Here is a 26,556-nt window from a genome sequence, read left to right on the forward strand (position 1 = left end):
TCGGGGGTGTCCGAGGGTTCTCTGTCCCGTCGCTAAAACTGCCTCTCCTTTTGCAGACGTCTAGTACCTTGGTTGTGGCTGACGCTAGAATTTCTGGAATCTACACTTGCATGGCTACCAATAAAGTCGGGACTGTGGAAAGAAACATGAACTTTTACATCACAGGTAAGACACACGCCCTGCACTTAGGAAGACAGCCCAGTGACCTCAGTCTCTCTTCTAACCTTGTCTGCTTTTAATGTACTTGAGTGATTTTTATTTTAAAAAAGATTCCATAGAATTGTTCAACTCTTGAGTACCTTCATCCTTGCTCTCAGGAATCGTCTTCTACAACATCGTTGGGTCTCTTGAAGAGTTACTTCCCTGAATTCTCTTTTAGAGCTATTTGTGGACATCTTCCCAGGCTGGATTGTGAATCTGGGATCTTGTCTTTTTTTTTTTTTTAACGTGGACTTTTTTTTTTTACATCTTCATTGAATTTGTTACAATATTGCTTCTGTTGTTTTAAATTTTGGTTTTTTGGCTGTGAGGCATATGGGATCTTAGTTCCCTGACTGGGGATCAAACCCTCACCCCCTGTATTGAAAGTACAGAGTCTTAACCACTGGATTCCCAGGGAAGTCCCTTGTCATGTTCATTTTTGAACATCCCACAGTCCCCAGCACAGGGCCTGGCACACAGCGGTGGTGCAGGAAAAGTCAAGGAAACCATTTACGCTATGTGCGATGACATTTTTGTCACCCAAGAGGTGAATTGTTTCACAGCATTTTTTAAACTGAAGGATCATTGATTTGCAATACTGTGTTAATTTCTGCTATACAGCAAACATCTTACAACGGAATTTCAACTTTTTGAGAAATGAGGCTCTCCCAAAGACATCTGAAACTGAGCTTGGCTGAAGGTTATTCGTGTGCTATTTTTCAGTAGCATTTCAGAATTTTTAACTTGAAATATGATGGCGTCTGCAAATCTTCAAACTTGCAAGACACACAAGTAGCACTCCCTGTGCCCCAGCATGGCACAGGAAGGAAGTCAGCAGCCCAAAGTATAAAACAATTGCCTGGCTCCACGCTCCCCCAGTTTTCTGAGGAAGCCTGGGCAGTTGGCCAGTTCCCTGGAAACTTCACGCTGTCTGGGGCAGGCTGCTGCCATTACTTTGAGTTCTCCTGAAAGAAATAGGTAGGTAGGTCCGATTTCATGAAAAGTAGGTGCTACTGGAGCACAGGGAGCCGTCAGGCAAGTTAGCCAACAAAACGGTGCCATGGGAGACATCCCTTGGTGGGTTCCCACAGGCTGTCAGAGCCAGAAGAGACCCTTGGGGCTATTTGGTATGATAACCCCGTGTTTTCTAGATGAGCAAGTGGGGTTTAGAGAGGTGGAGAGGCACCCAGCAGAGCCTCTGAAAACTAAGCCAGTCCCTATCCAGTCAGTATTGCAGAAATGGAGACAAAATCATCTTTGCATTCATTCCAAGTAGGGAAAGGCCTTTATTTAGAGGATTCAGATAGCTGTTTTGCACATACTGATTCTCAAAGCAATCTCAGATGATCTGAACTAATGAAGCTCAAAGGTTTGTACTGTCCTTTTTATTTCGGGAGAAACAAGCTAACCCATCTGGAGGAGGAAACGGCAACCCACTCCAGGATTCTTGCCTGGAAAATTCCATAGACAAGAGGAGCCTGGTGGGCTACAGTCCATGGGGTTGCAGAGTCAGACACGACTCTGTCCACGTGGACTCCAAGTCCACGGCCACTATCTCTGTGATTTAGAGTACAAAAGATCGACCCATTCCTTTTCTGTGCTGAATATTCAATACGTTTGTTCAAGTTTAATGAGCAGCAGCTGTTAAACAGTACAGGTCAGCTCTGTGTTGAGCACTCCAAGGGACAGCAAGGAGGCCCTGTCTTATTAGGAAGACAGGCTGAACACCACAGACACAAAGAAGAAATGTTGTCTGTATTCTGGTATCAAAAGAAATGAGCAGGGCTTCCCTGGTGGCCCAGTGGTAAAGAATTCACCGACCAATGCAGGGGCACAGGTTCGATCCCGGATCTGGGAAGATTCCATGTGTCATGGGGCAAGTAAGCCCATGCACCACAACTACAGAACCTGCGCTCTAGAGCCCAGGGGCCGCAACTGCTGACCCCCACGTGCCCTCGAGTCTGTGTTCCACGAGAGAAGCACCACAGCGAGGTTGCACCGCAACTATGAAGCAGCCCCCGCTTGCTGAAACTAGAGAAGAGTCCGACCAGCAGCAAAGACCCAGCACAGCCAAAAATAAAGACATTAAATTCTTTTTTATAAAAGATGAATGAGCAGAATTAACATGACCAATGAATTTACCAATGGTAAGTCAGTGCTACCAACAGAAATATAAAAGTCACATGTGTGATTTCACATTTTCTAGTAACCATTTTTTGAAGTAAAAAGAAAAAAGTGCATTTTATTAAACCCAACAGATCCCAAATTTATCATTTTAACATGTCTTCAGTATTTTTTAAAATATTACACTGCTTTGGTTTTTAAAATTGGAATTGAAATAAAATCGAATGAATTCAGTCCAGTCCCACTGGCCACATTTTCAAGGCTTGGAAGCCACAGGTGGTCCTGTATTGTACAGGGTTGCTCCAAGCCCCTGAGAAGGAAGCAAAACTTGGGGTGCTCCTGGACCTAAGGGGGCGTCCTGAGGGGCCTAGAATTTGAATCAGTCGAAAGAAGAGAACATTCTGGCCTTGGCATCTTCAGAATCAAGGCAAGAGGACCGACAAAGAGGCCCACAAACTATACATCTAACCACTTGCAAGTTCTAAATCATGCAAATAAGCGGGTAGATATATTTTAGCCTCTGGTGGACAAATATCCTTTCATGATGACCTGAAAGTCAGGTGCAAATCGAGAATTCCGGGTCTGCTGGGAGGGGCGTGTGGTAGTGCTGGGGGCGCAGGAGGAGCCAGCCAGCATTACTTGGCTCTGTCCCCACCGCAAGGGGCCGTGGACCCTGGGGATGGTCTCCCCAGCCACACCTCCAAACTCTGTTTTGCCTCCCCCATACAGTCTCTCTGAGCCCCCCAAGTGTGCAGACCGCCCAGCAGTCTGACGTCAGGAAGGGGAGGAGGCCTGAGACCGTCTGAAAGCAGCCTTGGGATCATCTTCCAGGGAATTCCAGGACCCCACTTGGCCCCTCCATTGTGGGGAAGGGTAGATTCAGAACAGAGAGCCCTCTGCCTGGGTCCACAGGCAGTACTGGGAGAGGATGCCCTGACCGAGAGGAGCTCCTCTCATTCCCTCATTGATCAGTGTCCCCAGGGAAGGTTCATCCGTGCTCAACATCCAGCATCAACATCTAGCCCACACATCCCCCTGAGTTCTCCATGGCTCCAGCTTACATCTGTGCCCAGCACTGCTGCTGAAAGGACCCCAGCTGACAGAGCAGACCCCCTCCTGAACCCAGACAGAACTCACCCTTCACCTTCTCCCTACCACGTGATCCACTTTATAACCATGGAGCACTTGAAACCTTTTCTAGATCCCAAGGCTTATCCATGGAAAGGATCGATGGGGATTCTATTCCAATATACCTGACTGAAAGCTCACGATGTCTTTCCTCTACAAGTTTAAGAGCTTTAATCTTAAAACTGAGCACAAATTCATTCTGATCAAGTCCCCATTGTTTGGCATATCATTCTCCTAAATTCTTTGCTCCCAGTTTTGAAAAGTTATAGTTTTGACTGGTAATTGTACATTACTGATGTTCACTATTTCTAAAACAATTCTCTCTTACTCAAATCTCTGTCATGAGATTTAGTCTCACTGCGTGGTTTAGTTGCTAAGTCATCAACTCCTGCAATCCCATGGTCTGTAGCCCACCAGGCTCCTCTGTCCATGGGATTTTCCGGGCAAGAATACTGGAGTGGGTTGCCATTTCCTTCTCCAGGGGATCTTCCCAACCCAGGGATCAAACCCGGGTCTCCTGCATTGCAGGCAGATTCTTTACCGACTGAGCTATGAGGAAAGCCTAGAGATGAGACTAAATATTCTTAGGAATGTTGCACCTTCCATGACTATTTCCTGAAAAATGAGTGCATATTTGTCCAATGTTTATATTTACCTACTGCAGCTCATGCTTTAAAAAAGCTGTCTAAAATTTAACTGCTTGAAATCAAAAGACCTAGATCTGGATCTTTACAGATCCTCATTTCAATCAAGGTTGGCCCCTCCTTAAAATACAACAACAGAGTTGCCTTCCAAACTAATGAAAACTGGTTCTGTGGCCATTAACATCCTTCATGGCTTCTCCACACTTTTGCCATTCACTCCAGTGTTCTTGCCTGGAGAGTCCCAGGGATGGGGCAGTCTGGTGGGCTGCCGTCTATGGGGTCGCACAGAGTCGGACACGACTGAAGCGACTTAGCAGCAGCAGCAGCAGCAGCAGCAGCAGCAGCAGCAGAGGGATGAGATGGGGGAGGGGTTGGGAAGGAGGTCCAAGAGGGAGGGGATATATGTATACCTATAGCTGATTCACTTCATTGTACAGCAGAAACACAATACTGCAAAGCAACCATGCCCCAATTAAAAATAAAATCAGAACCTTTCAGCACTCTATAAACAAAAAACACCATAGTATCTAATTAAAACAAGCAGAACTTTCTAGTCACCACTCATTATCTAGAGAATGCTATTTCTGTTCTCCAGTTGAAGTCAAGTCTTCTTTATTGCCACCTGCAAAAGGAGAAGACACCTTTCATCCTTCTAACTTCTATACTTGTCTCTTGTCATGAACGTCATTCATTGGTTTGATCCAATCAAGTCGAAATGGCCAGCCCCAAGCGTGTACCTTTGTAAATACAGTCCTCTATCATCTAACCCTGGGTAGAATGTCTGTTATGAGCGAGGGTGAGTTTTCTCCACGCCACCTCCTAAGACGCCGTGGATGTGATCACGCGTCAGATGCGTGAGTATGAGTTGGTTCTGCTGCTGACTGGACTGATTCCACTACAGATCCTTAAGTGTGGGAAGATTGCTTGTTTTCACTTTGAGAGTCAGAAGGCAGACCTGCTTTCTTAGGTCTGTTTTTGTACTCAGGCTGAAAAAAAAATTGACATGAATTAAGGGGAGAAATCCCTCTGGATTCATTAACTAGTTTAGGACATCTTATTTACCATCTCCCATGTGTCAAAAAAGAACAGCAGAGGGGCTGTCCTGAGAAATAGATCATTTCTAAGCGCTGTCTGACAACATAAACCAAACCAGCTTCTCAACAGGGTCTCTCTCCTGAGAAACAGACCTGAAAACTGCCTTGGTGCTTTTCTCTTCCTCTGTGTGTGTTTTTGCTGTTTTGCTGGCACTCAGCATGACTGTGGGTGTGTTAGCAATTACTGAGGCTCAAACAGGAACAGCCCGGCCTTATCTCCCTGGCTTCCCAATGTCACTAAATGCATTTTATTTTGAGATTCCTGGTGGTGCTTGGCAAAGATAAACAAAATCTTCCATCAGGAAACCTGTGAGCTATTTCCACAGGAAGTTTCAAATCACTAAAGTAAATAGAAACTCTCGACATGATCTCAATGGTGTTACTTCGGCCCTCTTGGGTCCTAACCACAAGGATGAGGCTTGGTAAATGGACGCCCGCTGTCTTTTGAGAAATGAGTGGATCGCAACCAGGGCATGAGACTTCTGCCCTAGTATATGTGTAAAAGTTGATGGCTGACGGTTTACTCCTCATGCTGGGAAAGTGTCCCAAATATAAAAAGATGCTGAATTCGAGGGGCTATTTCTGATACCTTATTGTTATGGTATAAAAAAAAAAAAAAAAAAAAGGACTGTCAGCTGCTTCTGCCTCTTCTGGCAAATTCTTAGGTTTTTTAATTTTAAAAGCAGACAAACCCATGGTGCCTCCTCTCTCTCCCTTCATTGATGGCTTCATAAACCACTGCTACCCCCACCCTGGCTCCCAGGTTTCAGATGAATACTTTGGCATTTCTTCAGTCGTGACACTTTATAATAAAGCCAAAGCCCAGAAAAATCAGAAAAACAAGCAAAGTGAGATTTAGGAAAGAGTTGATATGATATCTAATTTTGGACTATTGTCCCCTTAAGGTTTAAAGGTTTCTTTATAGCTTTGTGTGCAAAGGATAATAATAATAATAGCATAACATAGTGCTTTTCATCTTCAAAGTTCTTTGTGAAATGTTGGCGACAATTCTTTGCTCAAGTGCAGATATGCTGCTAGTCACAAGCAATGGAAAGGTTTTGAGAGCAGGCCAGTTCAGGGCCAGGAACCAAGGATTTTCTAAAGTTGTCTGGTGAGATGGTCCAAAAGGAGATGAAGGAACTGTCAGCGTAGATGCCAAATGATGGTCCAGGTTAAGAAAGCTGAGGAGGGAAGCTGTGAGGTGTGGTTAGAGGGGACAAGAGGATGGAAATGAAGGTTCGCTGGGAATCCACATTGGAGAAATGCCTTTTAATGATGTAGTCCCTTTAGGAAACTGTGTAATGTTGTTTTCTTTTTTTAAGTGGATATATTGTCTGTGTATTTGGTTCAAGACTTTTTTTTTTTTTTGACCACACCTTGGCATGCAGGATGTTAGCTCTCCTACTAGGGATCCAGCCCATGCCCCCTGCAGTGGAAGTGCAGAGTCTTAACCACTGGACCACCAGTGTGTGTGTTAATTGCTCATTCGTGCCCGACTCTTTGCAACCCCATGGGCTGAAGCTCGTGAGGTTCCTCTGTCCATGGGATTCTCCAGGCAAGAACACTGGAGTGGGTTGCCATTCCCTTCTCCAGGGCATCTTCCTGTCCCAGGGATCGAACACACATCCCCTTGTGTTGCGGGCAGTCTGAGCCACTGGGGAAGCCAAAGAAGTCCCTTAATATGTTTTTGAGAGCAAATCTGATTTAGAAACCATCCTCCCCCAACTCTGTGCACTCTGGCAACTTTCCCAAATTAGTTGTCCGCATTTTCAGAAGAACTCTTGCTCTTTTATTTTAAGTAGAAGTGAAGTGATGACCAAAGTGAAGTGAAAGTTGCTCAGTCATGTCAGACTCTTTGTGACCCCATGGACTATACAGTCCATGCAATTCTCCAGGCCAGAATATTGGAGTGGGTAGCCTTTCCCTTCTCCAGGGGATCTTCCCAATGCAGGGATCAAATCCAGGTCTCCCACATTGCAGGGAGATTCTTTACTAGCTGAGCCATCAGGGAAGCCCAAGAATACTGGAGTGGGTAATCTATCCCTTCTCCAGCGGATCTTCCCGACCCAGGAATCAAACCAGGGTCTTCTGCATTGCAGGCGGATTCTTTACCAACTGAGCTATCAGGGAAGCCCCTAAGTTAAGTAGAACAATCACCATAAATGGGTACCTGAGCAGGATAGCTGGCTCCCTTTGGCCCCTCGGTACCAGCAAAGAGTAGAGGAATGATGGGCCAGCAGCTAGGGAAGGATGCTGTCAGTCCAAAGTGTAGAATTAAAGTGTTGACTGGAGTCTCCTAGCTCCAGCCTGGGACTTCCTGTCTCCTTCACAACTTGGTTAAGTAAATTTGCCTATCAAATTTACCTGTGGTTTCTTTTCTAGCACAAACTCCTCTTAGATCCCTTCACTATCTTCCCCATTTGCCAGGAGGAGTTCTGTACATGATAGAGCAATGGGTTATCATCCCAAGTTATAATAAAGCATTCCACCGAGCAATGTTTGGTAAATAAACATACCCTCCTAAGAACATCCTATTTTGCATTTCCTGCCTCACTTTGATGGAGCAAATTGAGTTGGTTCCTACCTGCCACATCCAATCAGTTCCCTTAAAAAAAAAAGAAAAGATAAATACCATCCTTGTAATGCTGATGCTGAGACCATTTGTGCAGGGACAGTTCTTAAGATCCTTGACTATCTTGTGATGAGATACAGTCTCAGGTTGAGACACTGATTTTCTGATGAACTCAAGTCCTTTGTTCTTATTTTCCAGATGTGCCCCATGGATTTCATGTGACCTTGGACAAAATGCCTGCGGAAGGAGAGGACCTGAAGCTGTCTTGCACAGTGAGCAAGTTTTTGTACAAAGACATAACCTGGATTTTGCTGCGGACAGTGAACAACCAGACCACGCAACAGAGCATCAGCAAGCAAAAGACACCTGTCACGAAAGAGCACTCCATGACGTTCAACCTCGTCATCAAGAACGCCTCCCTGGAAGACTCGGGCACCTATGCCTGCCGAGCTAGGAACATATACACAGGGGAAGAAATCCTCCAGAAGAAAGAAGTGATCATTAGAGGTGAGCACTGCAACAAAAAGGCTGTTTTCTCTCGGATCTCCAAATTTAAAAGCACGAGGAATGATTGTACCGCACAAAATAATGTAAAACATTAAAGGACTCATTACCAAGTAACAGTTGTCTCATATCATCTTGATTTATTGTCACTGTTGCTCATTTTCCGGCTCAGAGGAGAAGCTCCTCCCAAAATGAGTTTGGCGATGATAGGAGTAACAATGAGCCCGCCTGGGGCCCCCAGCTTGGGGCGCCCCGTTTGGGCCAAAGGGGTCCGCTCTCTGGGGCCGACCCAGTGCACGTTTGGATTTGGAGGTTCTGTTGCGTTTTGCTCTTTGCTGTCTTCTCCCGCCTGATAAACGACAACTGGGGACTGACCCTTTCCTTCCACTTTAATGCCCGCCCCTTTTTATGTTCATGTTTCCAAGCTGCCAACCTGAATAATTTAAACAGATGCTGGTGTCTACCAAAGATGGACATGGATTGGTTCACTGGCCAGCCCAGAACTAGGGACACTTGAACTGGAGACTCTGTCGGACCTCTGCCGGATTTTATTTCCTGCTATTGCCTCTGCTCTTTGATTTGTAAATAGCACCTGGATGATAGCAAGTTATAATGCTTATTTATTTGAAGATGCTTTTTTTTTTATATGTTAAGCACATTAATTTTAAACTGGAGCGTCTAAGATGGGCCCCAAAGGTGCAAGGTGTTGGGATAATTCAGAGGTCTTGAAGCTTTATGACAGTGTGAATTACAAAAGTCCACTCAGGCCAAGCCCAGTTCTCTCCTGTGATCCCAGTAGCTAGTCAACTAGTCCAGTGGGCTGCCTCCTCACTGCCCCTGAGTGGACCGCATAGCCATTGACAGCACCTGAACAAAAAGTGGATCACACCTTCGTTTTCAATATTCTTGTTCCTGGTTAAAGAACTTCACCCTGTTCAATGGATGCCATTCAACGGTGTACCATAATCAATTTATCAAGGAAATAAAGGCTATTGTGACCAGAGGTTTAATGCATTTTCTTAAACGTCAATCTCAAATTTGTCCATCAAAAAAAAAAAGTCCACTTCCCTGATATGCAAATGTTAATAGGGTTTTTTTTCCCTGGGGATTAATGGCAAAATTACAGAAGCAGGACTCAAAGAGTCATTTTAAAATGTATCCCATTTTCTAATCCAGAGAGATTTGTAATCTCTTGTTTTCAGCTTGCATTTGAGGGGAAAGTGACTTTTTCACCAATTTCATATGCATTGTTCTGTTTTCATTTATGATTGATCATTGCCTGTGACTTGCCTGAACTACTGGAAAGCAAATTCTAATGACCAAAATAGCCAAGGCTGAGAGCAGCGGTGGCTGGACTGGGTAGTAAGTGGGAGGTGTCAGCATGACAGCTCCCGAGGCTTGGGAACTCACCAGACTGTTTCCTCCTTTAGGTAGCAGGCTCTGTCCCACGGCTAAACTTGTCTTTCACGTGGGAATTGCTTTTGTCAGATGTGAAGGAGTAAACAATAGCTTTTCCCCAGATTGCCACTTTCATAGAGCCCCAAATGCTTTGAAAACAATTAGCAACCTGGAAGTTGTCAGCCCAAAGGAAAGAATAATCAATTGTATCTGGAAATTGTACCTATGGCTCTTTAGCCTGGCGAATTGTTCATTATAAGTCAGTGTGTTCCTCCAGGAAAAGAGTGCCTTAATGCCGTAGGACTTGGGGGAGGGCGGGCGCTCAGTTTTTGTTTTTTTTTAATAAAGCTGAAAAAGCAAATGAAAAAACAAGGTGAATTGGACATGCAGAAGCGATCATTTCCCGAGTAGGGGAAGGACATAGTATTTTACAAAGGATGATGTCAAGAATCCCTTAGAGTAATGAATCCTTCCAGGGAGTTTCAAAAAGAAAAAATATGATTGGGTGGGTTTTGACTTTTGTCCATTTGTCTTCTGGGTGTGGCATAAGGGTAGGGGAGGAGAACAAGAAAGAACAAGGAGCCTGCTATGGAGAATGACTGAGATGGGGTAGAGGGTGTGAGGCTGGTTCCTCAGGCCCATTTCCAGATGGAGAAGAGAAACCACTTATTTATGGGACCCAGCAGATCTCTGGGGCACAGATGCTGAGAAGGAAAAGGACCTGGTGGGGTGCTATCTTTGACTACTGATAACCAGCAGAAATATTCTTTTCATCCTGGTTTTCTCCATTTGAAGGGATCTTCTCCCTTTCATTAAATTTTGGAAAGCAGCTATCTATTTCCATCAAATAACTCAGGTTTAAAAATATGGGTGCAATGTACCTTTTCTCTATTTAAAAATGCTGAAATAGATGACTGTAAAGTGGGAATTGATTAAAAAAAAAAAAGATTCCTTGGTTGATTTAGGCCATTTAGAAACTTGCCAAAAATGAGACTTTGCACCTAGGAGAACTTTTTTTTTTCAAACATGGGTACAGAGGAAAAAATCCTCATACTGTATGTTTCAGACATGTTGATATGAACTCTGTATTTAACTGACATTCCTCTGTTCATTCTTCAGTCCTTGTGCTACTTCTCGTCTGATGTTCGTGTAGTTGAGAGAGGGCTTTGGGGAGCTGTGCGTGACGTTTATGTTAAAATGTTCTCTTTCATATAAGCATTGTTTTCAAACACACCTGTCAGGGAAGCCAAATGCTGTCTGTGCTGTTGATGGTTCCAGTTTGTAGCCATGAAAATAATCTGGGTGTGACGGGCCGTGTATTCAGCCTTCCTTTTTATAATAAGACCTATGGGCAATGATGGATTACTTTTTCATATTTAGTGCCTGGGAAATAGTAAATGTGCTAGAGGAAGCCACTACAAGTGTAACCCAGTGAACTGGGTCTGTTCTGGGTTTTAAATGAGATGTGTCACACTTGGCTGTAAAATATGTGAAATAGTAATATGATGCTGTTCTTTATTATCTTGTCATGTTTCACTGATATGTCTGGGGTCCTGACTGTAAAAATGTCAAAATTGTAATGATCGAGCATGTAAAAGTTATCAAAGTGGAAGAGTTTGATACATGGCTGCGTTTTCAGTTAGGAAAAGGTACTTGACAGAGCAGACAGAATGTAAACCCAGAAATATTAAAATGAGTCTGCACAGCAGACTAGGGGAACTACACTAAAACAGGTCAAAGGATGCTTGCTGTTATGCATTTCACACTCTATTTGAAGAGTCGATACATTAGCACTCCTTCAGTTCTTTTTGCCTTCAGATTTCATTTTGTATAAAATGAGAAAAGACTAATGATAAGCTATGGAAATCCAAACTGAATGAGAAATCTGTTTCTTCTAACAGACAGCCACCCTGCCACGTCATGCTATGTCAACATGTTATCAGAGTCATATAGTAACATACTTTTTAACCTGAGGTTTCTCAACTGCTGTAACGAATGCTCATACAGAGAGTGTCCCTGCAGGAATAAAAACAGAAAGGAGTGGGGACTCAGCAGAGTCCTGCAGGGACATGGAATCAAAGCCATTCATTGCAAGGTGTTATCTCTCAGAACGTGGTGGGTCAGGAAGATCCACTGGAGAAGGGATAGGCTACCTACTCCAGTATTCTTGGGCTTCTCTGGTGGCTCAGACAGTAAGGAATCTGCCTACAATTCGGGAGACCTTCAAATCCCTGGGTTGGGAAGATCCCCTGGAGGAGGGCATGGCAACCCACTCCAGTATTCTAGCCTGGAGAATTCCGTGGACAGAGGAGCCTGGCAGGCTACAGTCCATAGGGTTGCAGAGGGTCGGACATGACTGAGCGACTAAGCGCACACACATACAAGCTGCTTTCACAGTGTTAGTTCAGTGAGAGGAGGACATCAGAAATGGGCAGAGTCAGCTCAGAAACCAGTCACACAGAATGTGTGAGTGATGCCAGAACTCTTTTGATTTATCTTCCCAGATGGGCAACGAGTGGTGGGGAGGATGGTTTGAGAGAGTGGGAAAGATTATAGGAGCCAATTTTATCCTTCTATCTTGCAAGCTTGACTTACCAATCCAGCACCTGTCCAACTAGAATGTATACACATCAGCAGGACTGACTCCATTAAAATAGAGACGCTGTACTCATGGGGCCTTGGGGTACTGCTGTTTCTGTGTGGGATTTTAGTGTCGTGATGTATTGCCTCCTAATGTATTAAATTCATTTTGTTGTACTATATTGGTTGGCATTTTATTAAAATAAATTGTATTGTATCATATTTGTATGTTTTAAGAGAAAGTAATATAAAATACATTATTTGTGCTATTATATAGTACAAAAACTACGCATCTGTGCCTCTGTCTCTTGAATTAATCCTCTGGTCGTTTGCATTGGGGAAGGGATTGGAGGAAGGAAACACTCCTAATAAAAAGTTTTCAAAGTTCAAGAAATTCTCCTGTTTGGTCTGCTACCTCACAGTTTAGGTTACTGACTGCTGAGAGACACAAGCATGCCCTCCCGTGTTAGTAAGATGCAAAAATGCAAAGTTAGATTAGCTCATCACTATCGTGTGAATAAAACACAAAAATGCAAAATTCGGTTAGCTCATCACTGTACCTCCCTGCATCTGTGTAAAAATTCACTACCAGCCATATCCAAAATCATGTCCGTTTCCTTTTTAGTTCCTAAAATATCATGCAAAAATCTGTAAATTTTAGAAAAAAAGTTTCTCTCAAAGAAAGGAAGGAAACTAGCTGGCCAGGCAAAAACCTTGATGCTGAAATCTAAAAATACAGAACTGAGTTCTTGATTTTCCTCGGTGTTCTAACAGATTTCGGTTTATTGCAGTAACTTAAGAGGAAGCAGTAGGCTAACCACAGAGGAAAAATGGAGGGAACAAAATATGAATGAACACTTACAGTTGAGTTTTGCTGCTTTTCTATTTTCACAGTGTCGATATGCATATATAATGAAAGAATGAGTCCTACAAGTAATAACAATTCCCTTTCTTTATCCACTAGATCAGGAAGCACCCTACCTCCTGCGAAACCTCAGTGACCTCACGGTAGCCATCAGCAGTTCGACCACTCTAGATTGTCATGCTAATGGTGTCCCAGAGCCTCAGATAACCTGGTTTAAAAACAACCACAAAATACAGCAAGAACCTGGTAAGAGACTTTTTTCGTTGAATTTCCTCTTTCTCCTCAGCCTCTTAAAATCCCTATAACTTTCTTCCAGGAAGTCTAAAACTGCTGATGGAACTGCAAAAATCATATTTGAGCTCTGATTCATGGTTAAGCCACTTCCAGGGAAGGATACTGAAGTCAGTTCTTATATAGACCATATTACTAAGCCCGTAGAAAGAGCCTTCCAGAGTCTGCTTTAAATCAGGCATTCAGGGGATTACCTGGTGGTCGAGTGGTTAGGACTCAGCTTTCACTGCCTGGGGGCCTGGGTTTGATCCCTGGTCTGGGAGCTAAGATCCCACAAGCTGCCAAAAACAATAAAAATAAAAAATTGTGCATTCAGAAAATAGTAAGAGCCACTCAGAAAATGTTTCAGTTCATCTGGACAACAGGGAAAAGTGAGGAGTTAGTTCCTCCAGTTTGAGGTAAAACAGAGCTTTGAATGCCTGGCATAGTTTAAGTTCAGAGTAGATTTATAATCTCCTTAGTTCACTGATACTGATTTCAATGATTTGGTTTAAAAAATATTTAAAATTATATTTTGGAATACTGATAAAAAAAAAAACAAACCATTTAAACTGATGGTCATTTGTTGATCTTTTTTTTTTTTAGTTCTACCAGTTTATTGCTACCAACCCGTGACCCTCCACCCTCATGCACACATGCTCAGTCATGTAACCCCATGGACTGCAGCCTGCCAGGCTCCTCTGTCCATGGACTTTTCCAGGCAAGAATACTGGAGTGGGTTGCCATTTCCTTCTCCATGTTGATCTTCTTTCAACAAAAAAAAACTAGACTTAAATTCACAAGTATAAACATTATCTGTTGTATGTCTTGTGATTCCCTAGTTAAATAAGATTTGTAAAGACTTTTTTATGTGGACCATTTTTTTTTGTCTTTATTGAATTTGTTATAATGTTCCTTCTGTTTCTTTGTTTGTTTGTTTTGGTTTTTTGGCCACAAGTCCTGTGTGATCTTAGCTTTCCAGCCAGGGCTCGAACCAATACCCTGGCATTGGAAGTACAGAGTCTTAACCACTGGACTGCCAGGGAAATCCCTTAAATAAAATTAAAATGAACTTATTCTAATTTTGACTAGTAATTACATTTATAGTAAAGATAAACTTGCCATTTATTTGCAACATCCCAACAACCTAATTCAAATATTGGCAATGTGGAATCCTCCTTCCATGTGAATCCTCTACTCAAAATGAAATATGTTTGTGTTTGATGCACAGAAAAAGGTTCTGGTAGAACGTCACCGATTTTAAGATATCTACAAATATCGTAGAGAGGCCAGACACCAAGCAGGTCCAGAACTGATCACATCACGTGATTCTTCTCTTCTTATATAGACACCACGTATCCATCATCCACACCAAAGGTGGTCCACCTTCTTCCCCCTCTTCCTCTGATCCATCAGGCTGAGCAGGTTGTACAAAATATGAACTGTTTCTGCTTCCCTCTTGTCAGTCTCCTGATTCAGGTGCTCACTATCTACTCCTTGGACATTTGCAGGCGTCTCCTAACTGGTCTCCCTACCTCTCTTCTCTCTTTGCATCTTTTTGCCACCCAGTTGCCTAAAATGTCACATCTCTGTTCCAAGTCCTCCACTGGCTCTCCATCGCAAGACCAAGTTCAAGCATCTGACAAGGAAGGCCCTCCACAGTGGTCCCTGCCTGCTCCATACAGCTGTATGCTCCCCTGCCTTGAACTCTACGTTCTAGCAATTGTCACGCTCTTGTAGATCACGGCATGTGTTACACTGCTTCAAACTCTATGCTTTGTTTGCTCCTGTGTCCCCTCTGCCTGGTGTGTCTTCATGGAAGACTGACCCATCCCTTCTTTACTATCCAGGAGTATTTCTGTTCTCTTACTGAGCCATTTTACCGTCATCAGTTCACGTGAGTCTGTATTATCCACGCATATTGCTACTGTCTGCTTCCTGTACTGTATCATGCTGTCTTCCTCTATGTGTATCATATCATGCCCTCATCCTGAAGACAGTGTCTTTCATGTTATTTGTATCTTGTCTTTTTGTCTTCCAAACCTGTCACAGTGGTTGGCAATCCATAAATATTCCATGAATGAATGAATGGAGTGGTTTTCAACAAATCTCATTCTATCCTTAGGAAGCTCACTTGGTAGCACAAATGCCTAGACTTTGGGTGGTTGGGAGAGAGGCTTTATCATAGAATTTTTAAAGCTAAAGGGACTTTCGGACTGTCTTGAGTTCCATTTGGAGAATAGAAAATGTAGGTGCAAAGAGGCAAAGTGACGTGCTACTGAGAAGGATAGTTTCATATTTACATTACCATGTGTAAAACTAGATTAACCAGTGGGAATTTGCTGTATGACGCAGTGAGCTCAAATCTGGTGCTCTGTGACAACCTGGAGGGGTGGGATGGGCTGGGAGGTGGGAGGGCAGTTTAAGAGGGAAGGGACATACATGTACCTATGACTGATACATGTTGATGGAGGGCAGAAACCAACACAATATTGTAAAGCAATTATCCTCCAATTAAAAAGAAAATTAAAAAAAAAAAAAGAAAAAGGATAGTTTCAGAAAAAATTCATCCCTTGCAGTATTCTAACAAAATAAAAGGATGAATAAATATGTGAATAAGCAAGCAACTTGAGAAGCAATGTCTGTATAGGTTCTCCTTAGAGATTCGGAGTTCACATTAGTATTTTATTAAGGACCCAAAGAAGTCCTATACTGAAGAAATCCGGTAGCATTGTGGTTTCAAGTTCTGTGTTCTCCAAAGTGACTTGATCACAAAATATATTCCATATTTTATGAAATGTTATGAGATGTTGGATGATTCTTTGAAAGTAGTGAATTTGACTTAAATTCAGTTTTCGTATTTTGGATGTGGGTTAAAAAATTAGAGTTGAACCAATTTGAAAGCCCACAACCATTCTGGGATTAGAGAAGAGACAAGAAATTATTACAAACAGAAAATATTAAGAGGTGTTGAGAGGGTTTGAACCTCCTGGGTCAGAGAATTTGGGAAACTAACTCACTTATACTTACTCTTTGAGCCTCTCTTTCCTTATTTATAAAATTGAGATAATACCAACCACATAGGAATGTAGTATGGTTTAAATGAGTTAATATAACTAAGTTGACCCACATCACGGCTTAGTAAATACTACCTTCCCACACATCTCATTTATACAGAAATTGGCCCATGAGTTGTCAGAATTTCTTGAATGGTATCAGAGGGTTAATTAATGTCATCTCCAAAGTCAAATAACTTAACAAAAATATATTCCTCACAACTGTTTCTAATCTTCTGAGGGCCAAAAGAAGAATGTCTATTAGTATAAACAGTCTTACATAAATTATATGAAATCTTTCCTAAATATCATTCTAATATGCTATTGGAGTGGTGGGTTAGTCACTCAGTCATGTCTGACTCTTTGTGACTCCATGGACTATAGCCTGCCAGGCTCCTCTGTCCATGGGATTCTCCAGGCAAGAGTACTGGAGTGGGTTGCTATGCCCTCCTCCAAGGGATCTTCCCAACCTGGGGGTCAAACCCATGTTTCCTGCATTATAGATGGTCTCCTGCATTGCAGGCAAATGCTTTGGTGCAGAGTCACCAGGGAAGCCCAATATGCTATCATTAGCATTTATTGAGTTCGGCTACACTACGTTGTCGATTTTCTCTCTCTCTTCCTTTTATTCACGCTTTAAAACTACTATAGCTTTTTGGAGAGGAATTTCTTAACTTTTCTGGGGATAATCTCTTGCTTACATGTATATGGTGTTTGTAAAGTTTCATATGTAAGATTTCCATTTGAGACAGCAAATTCAACAGCCAGTGCAACACACTCTTACGACTGTGACCCTTTTGTCCATGTGTATAGATAAGTGAAGATCACTGATAACCAGAGTGAACATCCTTGACTCACTGTTTGTTCGAAAGCTGATATCGAAAAACATCAAGATCACAGGCTGAAAAAGACTTGAGAACTAGTCCATCATATCCTAAGCCTTTGAAAGCTCAACTGAGTTTTAGTAACCTGAGAATAAACTGTACTTCCGTTAGACACTTGAGATGCCTCTTTTTATACCAAGCCTGGCAACTCAAAAAGAACTCATATACCGAGAGCATTTCGGTGACTTTGGATCACTAACAGGATCCAGCCCATTATCACTGTTTTTTGTTCAATGACAACTTACTCGATTCCAAAAACAACAGAGAGTTAAGGCTCTAGACAAGTGGGGATGAAATAGCTGGTGAGAGAATTTAGGGGAGGGTAACTTCTTCCCTAAGCAGGCAGCCCAGGGAAGTGTGTTTTCAGGGGGCAGGAGGCCCTCTCCCTGGGGTGCCCACGGGGCGGGCTTCCCACTACCAGCTGCACAACCCAGCACAATCACAGGCTTTGCGGGGCCTCAACAGCACGAGCCAGCCTGCTAACTTCCATCTACCCCCACAGCCCCCGACGGCCGACCCCGGCTCCCTAGCCTAGAAGACTGCCCCGGCCTCTGGCCACCAGAGCCCCCCTTCACATCCTGGGGCACACAGCATGCTGCTTTCTCTCTGAAGTCCGAGTTTATTCACAACCCATGCCACGTTGTAGAGTGCGTCACTCAGCTGTTCTCTGGTTTCATGTGTGATGGTTAAAACCTTTGAAGATATGCTATCTTTATAGGCCTTCCTTATCAAAAATAATAATAAAAATGTACTGAGTGCTCACCAGATACCCAAGGAGCTGTTAAGAGTTTACAAAAGTCTCATTTACCCTCCACGGCTGTCGACCGGCATCTGAGGCAGGTGCCGTTATCAGCCGCATTTCCAGATCTGTTTTGACTTGCCACCCTCTTGTTAGGCGCCCGGTCCTCGTTGAAGCCCCTTACTAATATTGCTTTGCTTACTCCTCCCACCAGTTCTATGGGGTTTGCTAAATTGTCATGCCTGTTTGATGAGCTAAGGGATGAGGAAGCAGAAACATGGGAGAAATGACTAAGTGGTAGGGTTAGTGGGTAGCAGACCAAGCGTTAAACCAGAAGAGCAACTCTGACACCCAGACCCTGGATACAGATATACCACGTGGAGCTAAACGCTAGTTCCCATCACTCAGAAGAGAATAGACAGACACTAGTTTTAAATGATCTTGTGGGCATAAATCAGCATTGAAAACAAGGAAGATTTTCTCATTTCCAACTCTTAAAGTTTAGGCTTCCTAAAAACCTCACTGGGGGGAAAAAAAAAAAACCTCACTGAATTTTTAAAATTTATTTTTAATGCAAAGCATATTAAAACCATTTAAAGCATTTTTTTTAAGTGGACGTGTCATATATAAAATTAAAAATTATTTTGAACCAAAATCCAGTTACTTTTAAATCTCAAAAGGTCCACAATTTATTCTGTATCAGCCTTATTGTCTTTTTACTCATGTAATAAACATCATTAAGGCACTGCTTTGTGTCTGGTGCTCTGCTAAGCTCTGTGAATACAGAGCTGAATGAGAACATGAAAATCAGAATAAGCACACATCAGACATAATAGCGTGTGTGTTTGAGTGACTACAACTCCTTCAAGCAGCAACCGTGTGTGCCCTAACTCACTATCATAGGTCAATAGGCACCAGAGTTAATGAGTCTAAAAACTGGAATAAGGTAAACTATTAAATGAAATGAGTAGAAAATGTGACTCCATCACAGGATTAAAAGATCTTTAATATGTTAGATAACTAGAAAAAAAATATATCCTTTGTGCTTTTAATTAAAATATTTTCATTTTAATTCCTAATGCTGAGCAAACAGCAGGTTCTCAATCATCCATTTTTAGTGGAATACATAGAATGGAAGAGAGATAAAGAGGAAATAAGAGAAAATATGTGATAAAGGTTGGAGAACCTCCGAACTAGACCCAAGTCAGGAAGCAGCTGGGAACAGTTAGGAGGGATGGTAGAGTACAAAGTGTTGAAAGCAGGTGATTTGAGACATATTTCCTTTGAAGGGACAGGTGACCAAAGAATGGAGCTGCTAAAGTGAGTATAATATAAAGGACCAAACATGAAAGAAAAATGTCCTGAGACAGGACCAGCACCAGAACATCACCAAGAGACCTCGAGGCTGGAGACACGTTCTCGTTGGCAGTGGTTCGATTCTTAGCAGTCTACAGACAGGGAAGCTCCTTTAAGAAACATTCTTTCTGCTAGGCCCACCATATTTAGAGTTTGTGCCCAGACTTGGAACGTTACGAAGTCACCTTGGAGAACTCCTGGTTCCCCCAGAGTGTCCTAGTGACCCCTCCACCTGCCTGCCGATGGGACTGGCAGTTACCCCAAATGATCAGAAAGTCCCCTTTCTAGCTCACACTCTTCCCAGATTCTCCAGTGAGGTTCTAAGATGTTTCATGCTGTGACAGCCAAGTAAGCACAATAAGAGGGGCTGCTGGCCTGGGGCTTTGGAGTGACACAGTAAGGAATCAAGGTCGGTTTGCAAAGCAGAGGTGGCAGGAGGCAGGCCCAGCTTAGGGCTACACCGGTGTAAGCAAGAACCACCTCCCAAATGGGGGTGCAGAGAAAGTGGGGTTCCTGACAAGAGCCATGAACTGCTGACAAAAGTACTCTTCACTAAAAATATTTCAGAGAACAGAAGGTGATAGTAACCTGTGATGCTGTTAGTAAAGCCTGAGAAACCATCATCAAAATCTCTAGGATGGCAAGGCATTTTCAGAGTATTTTAAGATTAAAGAAGTAGGGTTCGAACCACAAAGAGTTTCAGTTCAGTTCAGTCGCTCAGTCATGTCCGACTCTTTGTGACCCCATTGACTGCAGCATGCCAGACTTCCCCGTCCATCACCAACTCAAACTCATGTCCATTGAGTCAATGATGCCATCCAACCATCTCATCCTCTGTCGTCCTCTTCTCCTCCCACCTTCAGTCATTTGCATCATCAGGATCTTTTCAAATGAGTCAGTTCTTCACATCAGGTGTCAAAGTATTAGAGCTTCAGCTTCAGCATCAGTCTTTGCAATGAATATTCAGGACTGATTTCCTTTAGGATGGACTGGTTGGATCTCCTTGCAGTCCAAGGGACTCTCAAGAGTCTTCTCCAACACCACAGTTCAAAAGCATCAATTCTTCTATTCTCAGCTTTCTTTATAGTCCAGCTCTCACATCCATACATGACTACTGGAAAGACGATAGCTTTGACTAGACGGACCTTTGTTACTAAGAGTTTAGGGAGAATAAATTCCATCTTGAATGGACAGAGGCTGGAAGAGGAATCACTGATCAACATTCCTTCCTAAGTGAGATCTTGGTCACTAGAGTTATTTATCTAATCATCTATCATCACTATGTCACTGATGCAAATCTCTGTACCGGTAAGCGATTATTCAAATCAAGGTGACCGACTTAGTCCTAGTACCTAGGGGGCAGAATTACACCTGAAGCATAAAGTGGTTTTCATGGATCTGGGAGAGATGCTGAGGAAAAGTAGAGGAGAAAGGTGAACAAGGATGCTGATGCCGGGGGATGATAAACTGTCACTCTCAAGCTATTTTTGCTTGATTTCCTAGAACAATAAAATTCAGAAATGTCTATTAACCTTCCACAAAACTTACAGAGTAATTGCCTTTTCTTCCTCATGGATATGTACCCTTATGGTGCAAAATAGGTTAAGAAACACTGCAGGAAAGAAATGAGGCCACGCTGCCCAGGCACATGGAAGGCAGTGAGTGGGGAGTAAGTAGGCTCTGTCACCTGACCTGAGCTAATCAGTCAGTTCACATGATCAGTGAAGCAGCCGTTTATGTCATCCCTTCCTCTTCCATCAGTGTCTCTAAGGTAAGGGGATCCGGGTACCCAGACAGAGAAGGGCCAAGCCCTATTAGCAGACACCCCAGTAGCTCTTCTCTGAGAAGAACTCTTCTGCCAGAATCTTCTCAGGGTTTGGTTTAGTTGTATCTCTGACAACAGTATAAGCTTAAAGGACATCCCTAAGATTGCCAGGAGAAATATCAATAACTTCAGATATGCAGATGACACCACCCTTATGGCAGAAAGTGAAGAGGGACTAAAAAGCCTCTTGATGAAAGTGAAAGAGGAGAGTGAAAAAGTTGGCTTAAAGCTCAACATTCAGAAAACTAAGATCATGGCATCCGGTCCCATCACTTCATGGGAAATAGATGGGGAAACAGTGGAAACAGTGTCAGACTTAATTTTGGGGGCTCCAAAATTACTGCAGATGGTGATTGCAGCCATAAAATTAAAATATGCTTACTCCTTGGAAGGAAAGTAATGACCAACCTAGATAGCATATTCAAAAGCAGAGATATTACTTTGCCAACAAAGGTCCATCTAGTCAAAGCTATGGTTTTTCCAGTAGTCATGTATGGATGTGAGAGTTGGACTGTGAAGAAAGCTGAGCGCCAAAGAATTGATGCTTTTGAACTGTGGTGTTGGAGAAGACTCTTGAGAGTCCCTTGGACTGCAAGGAGATCCAACCAGTCCATCCTAAAGGAGAGCAGTCCTGGGTGTTCATTGGAAGGACTGATGCTGAGGCTGAAACTCCAATACTTTGGCCACCTCATGCGAAGAGTTGACTCATTGGAAAAGACTCTGATGCTGGGAGGGATTGGGGGCAGGAGGAGAAGGGGACGACAGAGGATGAGATGGCTGGATGCCATCACCGACTCGATGCACATGAGTTTGGGTGAACTCCGGGAGTTGGTGATGGACAGGGAGGCCTGGCGTGCTGCCATTCATGGGGTCGCAAAGAGTTGGACACGACTGAGCGACTGAACTGAACTGAACATGGCAGAGAACTAAGGCTCAGCTCTTTCCTAAGGATAAACTGGCATTTAGAAGGTGAAAGGAGTAGAGTTGGGGGTAACAGCAGAGAAGACGGTTGGCTGGCACTGCCAGAGTCCAGAGCCAGAACTGAAAACCCTAGAGAAGAGAAGAGAGGATGCCCAACTCCAACCACAGCTCTAAGCTGATGAAAAAGTGGAGAACACTTCCTGCTAATTACTAGCTAACATTCGGCCGCGTCAGTGAGACTGACACATGTATGGCGGTGGAGCTGTAGGGTTTACATCAAGAAAAGTAACATGACCTGTGAGTAGAGTCCCATTTTGAACTGGAAATCAACAGGAGTTATTATGGAGACTCAGTCCTGACACCCTCAAATCTCTCTCTTTATCCTCGAGTTCCACCGTATTTAGCTCTTTCTCGTATATACCTAGCATCGTGTCATATCCTAATGCTTGGCCCAAGAAAGATGACTTGGATGCCTCTTCTAGCCCATATCCTCAGCCCCATTCAGACCAGTAAAGCCTCCTGACAGCGCTCGGCCACAGCAAGACCCAGCGGAGCACTCACACACGAGCCGGCACAGACTCTCTCATGTGAACCAGAAGCCCCTGCTAGCTGTTTACCTTTGGTTGGGTGCCTCTTTTGAAGCCCTCTTGAATGTTCAAGTGAAAAATTTGCAATGTAAGAAATGGGAAAAAACTTGCAAATGTGAGCATCACTTTAGAACAACCTCTCCCTTTAAAAAAAAAAAGTGGTGAAATACATGCAACAAAAATTTTACTTTTTCCTTTAAAAGTGCCAAGTTCAGTGGCAGTAAGTATATTCACAAGCTTGTACAACCATCACTGTCTCATTTCAGAGCTTCTGCAGCACCTCAAACGGAAACCTCATACCATTAAAGCTCTTCCCTTCCCACTGTGAATTAACCTCCTCTTTTGATTCTTTCTGTGACCTCTTGGGACACAAGGAACTGTACTTTGAGCATGGCCACAACCGGCAGCTTGTTTTGTCTGAAGAGCAGGCGATGTTTGAGAGACCAGTAGCAGAGAAAAAGGAAGGGGGAGTAAGAAAAACAAAGAAGAGAGAAAGAAAGATGGATGGGGGTGGAGGAGGACAGATTCTCCCAGAGACCAGGAGGGGGCTGAACCTTGTCCAGGGTCACTAACTCTAAAACTAAGAGCTGTGGTCTGAGCTCCTGGAGTAGAAGGGGGTCTCCTTCCCCAATCCACATTTTCCCGCTTACGCGGAAGCCTAGGTGATTATATAGGAAAACTCAGACACTACCTGCCTTAAGTTTACTCCTCCAGCTCTTGGCAAACTAATGAGATGAGGCTTTTCTACCTCACAAGTCCAGTATTTGCATGGAAACGCCTCCTTCCCCCAAGGAGGAACTTGAAACAGCTTACCCAGGATCTAAAGTGACACCCGGCGATGCAGTGGGGATCACCACTCTACCCAGTACAATTAAGGAAAATATGCCAACAGATACATTCTCGGATAATCTAATCTGTGAGCTCAGCAGGATGAAATCACTGCTGAAAACGCCAAATCAAGGAAGTTCATTCCTCCTCCACCCACACTCAATCAAAACTTGATTTTTGCGTAATCTGCTACTAAGACATCTTACACAATAAGATTGTATATTAGTATAAATAGCCTTCTCATTCAACTCAGTCATAATTCAACTATCATGAAAACTCACACACAGAAAACATACTATAAGTCATGCCCCAACCCTAACACACACACACACACACACACACACACACACACACACACACCCCTTCTCTCTCTCTCTCCCCTGCCCTCCATAGGGACCAGTCTCCTGATGGAATAAATTTTGGTTGTCCTTTTATTGCTTTAATCCAAATTTGTAAATTTTGGGGACTTCCCTTGTGATCCAGTGGTTAAGACTCTGGACTTCCACTACAGGGGACGCCAGGTCAATCCCTGGCTGGGGAACTAAGATCCCATAGGCCGTGCAGCCTGGCTAAAAAAATTTTTTTTAATTGTAAGCTGTAGGGAAGCATAAATCTGCTTTACTTGCTTCAAAAATATTTCATTATCCTATCCATAGTCAGTATCATAAAGTTTTGCAAATGTACAAGTATTTGGATCTATATAGCTTTTAAACTTTCATTCAGTGGTTCTTTGCTGATAGTAAAGAGACCTACACCATTTCATTTTTGTAATAAAAAATTACTGTTATTTAACTAAATAAGTAGTACATGAATACTTTTAAATTGTAAATGATCACATAATACCAAAATAGAATACACTATAAAGTTGTCTCTTGGGGGAATTAACCCATGATAACTGTTTGATGTGTATTTTGTCAGATTTTTCCTTTTCTTTACTTATATATGTGCCTTTATGCAAATATGTATGCGTGGGTGCTAAGTCGCTTTAGTTGTGTCCGACTCTTTGTGACCCCATGGACTGTAGCCTGCCAGGCTCCTGTATCCATAGGATTCTTCAGGCAAGAATACTGGAGTGGGTTGCCATGCCCTCCTCCAGGGGATCTTCCCGACCCAGGGATCAAACCTGCATCTCTTATGTCTTCTGCATTGGCAGGCGGGTTCTTTACCACTGAGTCACCAGGGAAGCCCCTGCAAATATGGGGCATAGACATTCATGGGGCAAAAGATAGCTGGGATTCATTCATAGCTATACACTGAGAGCCAGCCCTGTACCAGGAATACAGTAGGTGCTGCAAACAAAACAGGGACCTTGAATTTATATTCAAATGAAAAAGTACAGGTAATAAATCTAACAAAACTATAAGCACATAGCATGCAATCAGATGGTAGTGACTGCTGTGGTGAACAAAATAAGGTAATGGATTATAGTAGGGTGATCTGGGAAAAGCCAACATCTCTAAGATAAATCTGAGTTGAGCTCACACTCTGTGTTTTGTTTTATGACTTGCTTTTATCACAATTTATTCTGGAGATCTCCCTATGTACATATCATCTGCCTAATTTTTTAAGCAGTCATGCCCTATAATATGGTATGTGTTCCCATAAGTTATTTAGCTATTCTACTGATGGAAAAATACCTTCTTGCCGTTAACCCCTTGTGCAATGCAATACTATTTCCTGCCTGAAAATGGTCATAGAACTATACTATACTACCCACAGAAAGGCCACTTTAGTTGACTGTATCCTACAGTATAAATTCCTCCAACCACATGGAAGGGGCTATGGCAAATCTGGACACACCATAAGAATTTGTTGGGGCAGGGACAGGTTGTGTGTGTGTTACATGTGTGAGCACACAAGTGTCTGTGTTTATAATTTATAGACATACATAGTGAGTAGCTAAGGTTTTACAGCTCATAACCACAGAGTTAGCACCACTTGACACCTTTTTTTATGTGCCCAAAGCATCTTGAAATACTTCATTGGAACAATAGTAAAATTCAGTGAAAGAGCAGGAAAAAAAAGTGCTTTTGACTTTAACATGTTTAGAAATACATGTGTTTTAGGCACAGTTTCAAGGTGCTCACTTCAACCATAATCCCTTCAATGCATCTGGTTTACAATTTCTTAAGAGCTTTTAAAAAGTATTCTGTTATCATAACCCACTTCGGAAAGTCAAACTAGTGAAGCAATAGCCATTATCCCAAATGAAAGAACCTTTGTGGATGGCTTTTCCCTTATTCAGTGGTTGCATGGAGAAGAATATTATACAGCTTTTTTTTCCCCCATCACTGTCCTTAATCTAATTCTTTTCTAAAAGCTTCTCATCTTTATCTTTTTCAAGGCTATAGAGCAGAGAGTCTCTGGATCACATTGCCCATCGGATTGCCTTTAGACTATATGTTTTCAACATTTCACAACTCTCTTCCCACTTAGCACATTATTATAAGGCTGCCTTTCACTGTGTCTTAGATTATTCCATATTTCACCAACATTTTTTTTCTTACATCTATAAAGGCTTTGCCACAAGGCTTGATCTTAGAGTCAAATTTTCAATTAAGGAAGAAGCTGCATGGTGAACATTTGAAAACATTGGAATCATTCATCTTTTTAGTGCTACTTAATGAGCCATCATCCTTCATGTCTGAATTTTGTCAGCCTTTGAAGTTTACTAAACTTGAATTTCTCTTCCCCAGATATAATTTTCCAAACCCCAAAAGTTTGACTAGATATATAGTGTCTCCTTTGTGGTATTTGTGGGAAATCAATCGGACATCTAGTTTTCTTGGGCCACCTTTAACCATCCTGAATCTATATTTTTGCTCTTCTGATCCTTAATTCAGATACAGCTCTTAGTTAATGAATTCCTAAGAAATTGAAAGTCGCTCAATTGTGTCCGACTCTTTGTGGGTCACTATATACAGTCCATGGAATTCTCCAGGACAGAATACTGGAGTGGGTAGCCTTTCCCTTCTCCAAG

The 26,556-nt window shown here is 42.8% G+C and overlaps 1 protein-coding gene across 1 annotated transcript in view; it reads left to right on the top strand.

Annotated features, from left to right (window-relative positions):
- Window positions 1-26,556, top strand: part of FLT1 (fms related receptor tyrosine kinase 1) — a 205,037-nt gene that overhangs the window by 108,805 nt on the left and 69,676 nt on the right. The window contains exons 12-14 of the mRNA XM_019971466.2: window positions 57-165; window positions 7,962-8,270; window positions 13,210-13,356. Of these exons, the coding sequence (XP_019827025.2) occupies window positions 57-165; window positions 7,962-8,270; window positions 13,210-13,356 (565 nt within the window). The remainder of the gene's footprint in view (window positions 1-56; window positions 166-7,961; window positions 8,271-13,209; window positions 13,357-26,556) is intronic.

Source organism: Bos indicus, chromosome 12 (genome assembly GCF_029378745.1).
Source record: "Bos indicus isolate NIAB-ARS_2022 breed Sahiwal x Tharparkar chromosome 12, NIAB-ARS_B.indTharparkar_mat_pri_1.0, whole genome shotgun sequence".
Classification (NCBI taxonomy): domain Eukaryota; kingdom Metazoa; phylum Chordata; class Mammalia; order Artiodactyla; family Bovidae; genus Bos; species Bos indicus.